A 10,333-nucleotide genomic window follows, 5' to 3' on the forward strand; every position below is an offset into this window, starting at 1 on the left:
AGAGCTTTTGTGTGGAACATAACATGCCAACTTCAGTTCTGTTCAGTTTTGAAACCAGTTGTTGTCAAACAACGAAGCAATATTGTCCAAAGAGATCAAGAATATTCTTTTCAAAAAGCATTCAATCTTGCAATTTGAAGAACCATTTTATTGGTTTGACAGAATTTTACACACCTTGTACAACATGTAGGGTATGCCAATAATGCATTTGCCTCAATGTGCAAAACTCTGATAGTTGACCTAAAGAAGAGGAAGAAGAAACATTTACTTTTAATTTTTAATATCTGCATTTGTTATCTTGATGTTGTTGTTGATGATAATGATTGTTGATGATTTTTATTGTTTATATGCATGCTCATCAATGAAGTTTTATTTGATTCCTTTCAGTTGATTCAGTGTTTAAACCAATCAGTTGAGTTAATGATTCAATGACTCACTCATAAGGACCACACATTAAATAGATGAGTCAATGAGATGACTAGAGTTTTTTTCTTCTAAACCCATTTTCAATAGTAGCATGGCCTTTTTGCTGAGTTGACCAGAATTGGGCAACCAGTGAAATAAGGAAAAACATCATAGAAAAATTATGCACCAGTATGGTTTAAGGATGATTACATGAGATATAAAAAGTTGTGTGTTCAGACAGTGGGATTTAAGCTGTTTTTTTTTTGTTTTTTTTTAAATCTCATGACAAATCATCAGTATGAGTCTGTACACGGCACTTGAAAAGTGCTTTGTGTTACAGAATACCTCTATTTACCTGCTTTTATTTCCAGTCACAGAAGCACAGGTCATTTCATCCATTGCCACTGATGTCATCGGCCTTCGAACTCCTGCAGGTGGCAACCATCTTCACAAAATTAGATCACCGCAACGCCTATCACTTAGTTTGGATTAAGGAGGGGGACGAATGGAAGACCGCCTTTAACACTCCTACTGGTCATTTTGAGTATCTCGTTATGCCCCTTAGGTTCTCCAATTCACGGGCGGTCTTCCAGGCACTCGTCAATGATGTGCTCAGGGACATGGTAAATCATTTTGTGTCAGTCTATCTTGATGAAATTCTGATTTTTTCCCAAAATGAACAGAAGCATGTCCAGCACATCAGACGGGTGCTTCAGTGGCTGGTGGACAATCGCCTGTATTTGCCAAGGTGGAGAAGTGTGACTTCCATACACAGTCGGTTTTGTTCCTGGGGTTTGTTCTGTCGCCTGAGTGATTGCGAATGGATCCTGCCAAGGTAAAAGCTGTTGCAGGTTGGCCCACCCCAGTCGCAAGGCGGTCCAGCAGTTTCTGGGGTTTGGAAATTTTTACAGGCATATCATTTGTAATTTAAGCCAAGTTGCTCTACCTCTGACAAATCTCACCTCCATCCACAAACGATTTGGGTTGTCCCCTCAGGCTCAAACAGCCTTTTCTGAATTAAAGAGGTGCTTTATTTCTGCACCCATTTTGGTCAATCCAGACCCGATGTGTCAGTCTGTGGTGGAGGTGGATGCGTTGGAAGTAGGTGTAGAGGCCATTTTGTCTCAATGATCATCATCGGATGACAGAATACCCCCTTGCGCCTTCTTTCCCCACCAATGAACCCCTTCGGAACAGAACTACAACATCAGGAACAGGGAGTTACTGGCTGTCAGGTTAATGTTGGGTGAATGATATTACGGGCTGGAAGGGTTGGGGGTTCCTTTAGTGGTCTGGACCGACCATAAAAATTTATAATACATCAGATGCGCCAAATGACTTAATTTTCGTCAGGCTCACTGGGCTTTATTCTTTGGCCAGTTTAATTTCCACATCTCTTATCACCCAGGGTCCAAGAATGGAGAGGTAGGCGCCCTGTCGCTTTTCAGTGAGGTTGAACCCAGACACACCTTTCCAGTTGCTGTTCCTCTTAGACTTCCCTCACTTAAATTGGGACCCAAAGTCATCAGACCTTTTCCCATTATCAACATGCTCAGTCCAGTGTCGATTAGACTCAAATTAAGTCCTCAGTTTAAAAACATTCACCCCGGTCTTTCATGTGTCAAAAATCAAATCCGTTCTTTGCTCCTCCCTGCAGCCCTTAACCTCTGCTCCTCTACCTCCCAGACTGGTTGAGGGTGCACTCACATACACAGTGCTCCGTCTCCTGGATGTGAGTAGGAGAGGTAGAGGTTATCAGTATCTGGTAGACTGGAAGGGTTATAGTCTGGAGGAAAGTTGTTGGATTTCAGCTTGGGATATTCTGGACCACTCTCTCATTGATCAGTTTTATCAGGTCCATGGTGAGTCTTCAGGGAACGCAAGGGGACGTTCTTGAAGGAAGGGGTACTGTCACCGTGCCTTGAGTTCTTGCTCTCTTTTCCTGTTTTGTGTTACAGATTACCTCAACATTCACCTGCTTTTATTTGCAGTCATAGGAGCACAGGTCATTTCAGCTAATTCATTCCACCTGCCTATTATTCTCTTTTTTCCTATTTATACCTATTCCTATTGCACGTCATTTCCCTTCATGTTTGTCAGTATGTCATGAGTTGTGTGTCTGTGTAAAGCATTCTGTTACTCACCCTGTATTTGTGTCCAGGACTGCCAGTGAGTGAGTGTCCCGTTGTTTTGGAATTTTTCCTCTGCACTTCCTCAGTGTTCACCTAACTGGGTTTCTTTGTTTTTTTGCTTTTCCTGAAACTTACTCCTTAAATAAAGACTTTGTGTTTCTGCATTTGACTTTACCTCTTCTTTGCTCGTGACACTTATAGTTAACTCCAATCTTAAATGTGCTCTTTAGATTTACAAACATTACTACAAATCTTTTGAATTCCTATACTTCACAAATTAGTTTTACTTGAAATTAGGCCTTTAAAGGCCACCAAAACCACATGTACTCTCAGTAGGTTTGTGTAATAACTCTGAGGCAATCTTGCTTGCTGTGTGCCAGAAGAGGTGTGGCCCTTTACACATGTGCAGGGTGAATCTTTGCAGCACACGCAGTTGATTTCAAGGGTCCTGTACTTTCATTTCAAATCAAGCCTGCCAAGAGGCTGGGCAAGACCGGATGTAGTTTTAGTTTGTGTCATTCGCCTACTAGGCAGTGGCAATCTGCTTTCAAGACTACCATCGCTTACTTCATTTTCATATTGCTGCTGGACTCATCACTCAAGGCAAGTACATTATATGCTTGTGCTTGTTATCATGTTAGAAAATCCAATCAGAAGTTGTATTATAATAAATTTTTATGTAGACTGGGATTGTTATTCTATATGAAAAAACTATATTATTTGTCTATTAGAAAGGCATGGTATAGCTGCACTCTTGAAAATAAAGGAGTAAATATTGTAAATATGTTCTTTATTGGCATGGATGGTTCCATAAAGAGGCTTTAACATCTATAAAAACATTATATTATACAAAAGGCTCTTTATAGAGTGAAACTGTACTTCATTGTATCAATATGTTTTTTACACTAACAAAACAAGGCATACAGGCATCACTGAAAGCCATTTTTGGGGACTTTATTTTTAAGAGTGATTAACAAATATTCTTTAACATAAAGATTCTTTATTAATACAGATGTTTCTGTGAAGAATCTTTAACATTTATAGATCCTTTTTATTTCCAAAAAAAAAAAAAGTTCTTGAATGTGGAAAAGGTAAGACCATTAAAATGTTTTTCATGTTGTGGGAAACCAAATGGCAAGGGCAAAAGGGGAAAATCCTCCACTTTTTTTTTAAGTATAATGAAACCTTCCCTAATGCACAGAAGTTAATGTTTTTGGTTGTATATTGTACAATTTTGAATTATTGAATTGTGTATATATGTTGTACAGTGACCTTGGGTTTCTTAAAAGGTCCTTTAAATCAAATTTATTATTAATATCAATATATTTTAAAGGGATAGTCACCCAAGATGCAACTTTTGTAATCGTTTAAACTTTCTTTACAATGTAAACAAATCCTGGTTGCCTTAATTTACTTGTTTTTAAAATAACTTATTTTTAAGCTGAATCAAATTCACTTTATTAGTCCATTGAACTTATATTATGTTAAACTGACTTAAAACAACTTGTGTAACGTATAAAATTAAGTTAGAACATGATTAACTTAATTTAATAAGTTACAATGACCTAAAAACGTATGTTGTCTGGACCAATCGATCATATAATTTTTACAGTGTACTTGTTTTAAACCTGTTTGACTTTCATTCTTCTGTTGAACACAAAATAAGGTATTTTGAAGCTAGAAACATGTAATGGAGGTCAATGGTTACATGTTTGCAACTTTCTTCAAAACATCTTCCTTTGTGTTCAACAGAAGAATGAAAGTCGTGAAGGTTTATAACCACACAAGGGTCAATAAATGAGGAAATAATCCTTTTTTGGTGAACTATCCATTAAAGAACTGCTTGTTCAAAGGATTTTTGGGATTTTTCAGTAAAGATGCCATCTTGAAAGCTTAACTTTTAAGAGAAGACTTTATAGTTGTGATTAAAAGCATGCTAAGTGATGAGTAAGTGTTTCTGCAAGTTCACACCATCACATCATATCGCTTTTAATCTCTACTTTCAAAATGAATTTCGAATCGTTCCAACACCATCTCTCCTCTTTGTCTTCACAGTACTTGTGCCATGCAACATAACCATGCCCTCTGTTGTCTGTTTGCCTTTCTACTGCTCTACAATATCTTAACCTGGAGTAAAAACATGCTATTCTTAACTCACACTGCCACCAGCCAGCCTAAAAGTCTCGAGCATAACCTCACCATCCTCCTATGGCACTGGCCATTTGGAGTTCATTACAGACTACAAAGAGGCATCTGTATGAGTCAATACAAAATCCCTAGATGCTTCCTGGAAGACAACAGATCCCTTTTCTCTCAAGCAGATGTTATAGTCTTCCACCACCAGGAGCTCTGGACAGGATACTCCGAGCTTCCTCTCCATTTGTCACGTCCACCAAAGCAGAAGTGGATTTGGTTATCACTGGAGCCTCCCATGAACAACCGCGACCTGAGGAACTACGCCAGCATCTTCAACTGGACCATGAGTTACCGTCGAGATGCTGACATCTTCATGCCTTACGGAGAGCTTATCGCCAAATCGACTAACACTACATATGTCATTCCCAGTAAAAGTGACTGTCTGGTTTGTTGGGTGGTCAGTAAATACAAATCCAACCAGAGTCGCTCTCTAGTTTTCCATCAGCTGAAAAAGCACATTCCTTCCAGACGTATTGAAGTGTATGGTCAATGGACAAACCGGCCACTCTCAAACAAAAAGCTGCTATCCACCATATCGCAATGTTACTTCTACCTAGCATTTGAAAACTCAATATCCACAGATTATATTACAGAGAAGCTGTGGAGAAACTCTTTTCAGGCAGGAAGTGTGCCGGTAGTGCTCGGCCCACCACGGAATGTTTATGAATTATATATTCCACCAGGATCTTTCATCCATGTGAATGACTTCAGCAGTGTTAAGGAACTGGCTGCTTTCTTAAATCAAGTTGCTGCTGACAGAAAGCGATACGAGTCTTATTTTAAATGGCATCTTCATTATGATGTTAGAATGTACACCGATTGGAGAGAGAGATTGTGTCATATTTGCTTGCATCATGAGCAGCTTTCTGAGCATAAAAAAGTGTACAATGACCTGTACAGTTGGGTCAATCGATAACCTTGCGTCCATATTGACTTTTGTGACTTTTTTTGTCATAAATAATCAGTGTTTGATAGAATGATGAATAATGCATTTCAATAATATGAAATAATTAATGAAAATAAAAATAAATGAGAACATCAAGGTTTGTAGATTTTCGTATAGTTACATCTTATTTGACATATATGAATCTTTTAACATATATTGTTTGTGGTTAATGCATGTTTAAAGTATTAGTAGTGATAATAATAATGTTTAACCTCTATCAGAGTCAGTGTTACCAGATACAGCAGACTTTTTCCCAGCCCAAAAGTTGTCCAAAATCTGCTCGAAGGCACAAAAAATGCTCAAAATATTAGATTAATATTTTATTTAATTTGAATTTATTTAAATCAAAATTAACCTAGCTACTTTAACTGTTATATATATTTTAAACCATACAGCTACCAACATCAGCAGTCACAGAACCACAACATAATTAGATCACATCGAAACACTGCCCCCCTCCCACCCACACTGCGCTTATTAATGTGTAAATTACACTACCTATAAGAGTATGTTTTATTTTAGTAATGGAGTATTCATTTGTCCCATTTGGCGTTTTACATTACTTTGAACATGATTAGTTGCTGCTTGCAAATCAGATAACACTTTTATGTTTGTTCTTGCTGTGTTATGATAAACTGCAGTGACTTTAACTGCAGGCTCTGAGTGATGCGCGTGCATGGGAGAGTCCAGCCTGATCTCACAAGAAAACGTAAGTATTTTACGTTTTGCCAGTTTAGTGGCTAATTCGTACGAATTCGTACGAGTTCAGTCGTACGAAATGGTATGATTTTAAAAAGGAGGCGTGGCACCTGACCCCACCCCTAACCCCAACCGTCATTGGGGGATAAGCAAATCGTACTAAATTGTACAAATTAGATTGTACGAATTCATACGAATTAGCCACTAAATGAAAAAGTTACGAATTGCCGTGAGATTGTGTTGGAGAGTCAGATTTTAATACAACTTTCCTTCATCTTCTCTTGCGAGTGGGCCATGTGGTTTGCAATATTCACTGGTCACTACTAACTGAATGGAGTCTATGCCATTTTTTACCCACACAATCAAATTCAAAACCGCCCAATTTGGCGAGACACCGCCCAATCTGGCAACACTGATTATAGTTTAATTTTGCCTTTTTAAGATTTTATTTTAAAAATAAAACATTAGTAAATAAAAAATAGTTTAAGAGGTCTAGGCTTTTAAAATTTTGAAGAACTATTTGCAAAAATGACAAATAATAAGTAAATAATATTATATAAATATACACAAATACAAATATAAACAAGAGATTATGTCTTCTAATATTTAGTAATACCTTTTTGCAATAAATGAGTATGTAAGTGTTTAAAGCTAAATATATAATTTTACTGTTAATAATATGCATTTCGAACAATTATTATAATATACAAAAATACATTTATTTAACATTTGCATTTCTATTATTGTTATTACATTTAAGCATTTTTTAAATATGTATTTACAATAAAAAAGTATTAACTTTTAACTTTAAAATGAATTGACACATTTTTCTTTAAAGAGAATGGATTATATTTATTTATTTATGTATTTATTTATTTAGTTATTTAAACAAATTCATATATTTATAGAGCACATTTAAAAACACAAGACTGACCAAAGTGCTGCACATAGGTCAAAGTAAAATAAAAATACAGAATATAAAAACATAACAATAAGACAAGAGAAACAACTGAATACATTTAAAAAATAAAGTGGTAGAAAAGACTATAAAAATAATATTAAAAGTGAAGCTAAATAGCTCAATCTTTAGGAGAGATTTAAAATAGATAGTTATGGAGCAATTCTAATCTCAAGGGGCAAAATGTTCCATAACCAAGGACCCGCCACAGAGAAAGCTTTGTCCCCTCTACATTTCAGGCTGGACAGAGGACTTAAAAAAAGATTTTGATCACTTGATCTAAAAGATCTCACAGGAGTTTAAAATATTAACAGCTCTAAAAAAGATAAGTTGGGGCTAGATTATAAAGGGATTTAAAGACCAATCAAAGCACTTACAAATCAATTCTGAATTGGATGGGTCAGCCGATGAAGGCCCCTTATTGAAGAGAGGTAGTGTGGTCATATTTCCTCCTTTTAAAAATAAATCTAGCATAAACAATAATAAACAGTGGTGTTAGCTTGTCATTTTATCTCTAATTTCAAGACTGAATGCTGGTAAGCGCTGCTAAATAAAGATGTGAATGCTTGGGGTGGAGAAACACCCTTCCGATACAACATTCAGGAGTTACCATTAGGTTTTCGTCAAATGATCTTACAGTTACACCAATGTGATCATACTTAACCGTACTATAAAAGTAAAATCAACATTAACAACAAAAAATTAACCACCCCTGAAAAGTAGAGCAGATCAGAACAGAAAAAAATATAATACAATAATGCTGCCTACAAAAAGCACAAATGAGTCAGAAGGAAGCATGCCAACTCACCCTTGCATCCGTAGGGTGTTGGTTATAGAAATCAGTTAAAATGTTTACTCAAAAAGGACATTTCCGGTTAATTTTTCTTACCAACAGGCAAGGATGTAGGTAACCCTTATTTTCTTCAGATGCATTAAAGAATATGTTCGATGAAACTATATGGTAATTTATTCAAGTTTAGAACTACCAGCAATTTGAAAGTTTATAAGGTGCCATAAAGAGCGCATTTATGCAGTAAGTGAAATGATTCTCCGATATCTGCTTAGTAGGTAAATGGCTTAGGTTAGTTAAAAAGATTTTAAAGAAATTGTTTTTATAAGCTCATTTAATACACAAAAATGACCCCTAGAAAGAAAAGTTCCATTATGACCATATTTGGAACAGTTGTGCATATGTATGAGCTCTGCTTTGACTCCAGCACTGTTGTGCCGCTGTCTCCTCTGCTCTCTGTCTTTCTCTCTTATACACACACGCACACATACACACAGCATTATATACCCTGAAACAAACATATGCTATGCAACATAATCATACTTTATTTGAGAAATTATATTTTAACAAACTGAAAAGTTTGCATGTGGCATCCCTTAAGAAATATTAACAATTTCTCAATATCCTTTTGTATTATTTTCCTTTGGTATTAACTGCAATTTTTAATAACTTGCAATGAGTCTGTTACAGTGTTGTGCAGGAATTGTGGCTTACTCATCTTTGTAAAATGTTTGTAATTCAGCCACATTGGAAAGCTTTTAAGTCTGAACCGTTTTTTAGGGGCATGCCACATCATCTCAATTGGACTCAGGTCAGGATTTTGACTAGGCCACTAAACTGAGGCCTACAATTTTTAGATGTTGTTGTGGGGGTGTTTTGTAACCTCTTGAATGAGTTGTAGCTGCGCTCTTGTGGTCATATTGGTTGGCAGGCCACTCCTGGGAAGGTTCTCAACTGTTCCATTTTTTTGACATGTATATATTGGCTCTCACCTTGGATGGTTTGCTGTAGTCCTAAAGCATTAGAATTTGCTTTGTAATCTTTCCAGACTGGTAGATGTCAATTGTTTTCTTTCTCATTTGTTTTTGACTTCTTTTTTTTTTGAATCTCGGCATGATGTCTAGTAGCTTTTGTGGATCTTTAGGTCTACTTTACTTTGCCAGGCAGCAAAGTGATTTTTTGATTGTGAACAGGTGTGGAAGTAATCAGGCCTGGGTATGGCTACAGAAATTGATCTCAAGTGTGAAAAACCATACACTGTAAAAAGTTCTTCAAGGGTGTTGTCCATAGGAATTAATTTTAAAAAGTATATTTCTTCCAATAAATTGATTACCTTTCCATTTTGAATTAATTTAAGTTTTACATAAGTAAAAATTGCGATTGTTTTTGTAACTTAATATTACCCATCAAAAAATTGTGTTTTACTGACCTTCAAAATAAATTGCTTCTACAAAACTCTATTTAAGTGTTTATATCCAAAGTAAAACTTCACGACCCGCCCACATGACGCATGACCGGACCAGTTTCGACGTTCTGTGGAGTTTTTGAGGGCTTTATACAACGTGCAACACATGTAAGTAACTGTTTACATTGCATAAAGTTAGGTTTTAGCCGACTGAGCACGCATTTATTGCACTGTAAAATGTAAACAAGTCGCCTTTCATGACAGTAACGGTTAAGTTTGTCAGTTTTGCAAGCGCCATGCGGCCTTACCGAAAGTACGGAATTTAACATTAATCTTAAAACAACTATCGCAAACGTAGGATCGAAATATGTTAGATATATTGCCAGATTATGTTTCTACTTTGTTTTGTGTACTTTTACAAAAAAAACATTGTCATTTTGTTTGTCTAGTATAGCTTTGGTGAATGTGAATTATTCTGTCTCAAATCATTCGTCTTAAATGTTATGACTCTTTCCGAATTAGCTGGCAGAACACCACTAGCATGGGCTATCTTACTCGTACATGTGTCAGTTATAAGTTAACGGCTAAGTTTGTAGTCACAAATGTATTTCCTGCTTGATTGAAAAAGATGAGGACATAATATTTTTACCACCTATCTCTGCAATGTATCATAAAAATTGTTAAAGGTTTAACTTTATCTTTTGATAATTTGTTTGAAATATTTTAATTTGCCTTAAATCATTTGTTCAATTTAAAAGATTAAATGTTTATTTGCATTGCAATATTATCAATGATCCTGATG

At 36.0% G+C, this 10,333-nt stretch overlaps 1 protein-coding gene and 1 long non-coding RNA gene across 2 annotated transcripts in view; both read left to right on the top strand.

Annotated features, from left to right (window-relative positions):
* Positions 1 to 2,715: 2,715 nt before the first annotated feature.
* On the top strand, positions 2,716 to 5,775 carry zmp:0000001132. Its single transcript, XM_087253494.1, has 2 exons — positions 2,716 to 3,140; positions 4,593 to 5,775. The coding sequence occupies exon 2, from the start codon at positions 4,603 to 4,605 to the stop codon at positions 5,647 to 5,649; it is 1,047 nt and encodes a 348-aa protein (XP_087109620.1). The 5' UTR covers positions 2,716 to 3,140; positions 4,593 to 4,602; the 3' UTR covers positions 5,650 to 5,775.
* A 3,872-nt stretch (positions 5,776 to 9,647) lies between these two features.
* LOC147843974 (uncharacterized) overlaps positions 9,648 to 10,333 on the top strand; it is a 19,767-nt gene continuing 19,081 nt past the window's right edge. Inside the window, exon 1 of the long non-coding RNA XR_015491211.1 lies at positions 9,648 to 9,699. This is a non-coding gene — a long non-coding RNA (uncharacterized LOC147843974). The remainder of the gene's footprint in view (positions 9,700 to 10,333) is intronic.

This window comes from Danio rerio, chromosome 5, assembly GCF_052040795.2.
Source record: "Danio rerio strain M-AB ecotype USA chromosome 5, GRCz13ab, whole genome shotgun sequence".
NCBI lineage: Eukaryota > Metazoa > Chordata > Actinopteri > Cypriniformes > Danionidae > Danio > Danio rerio.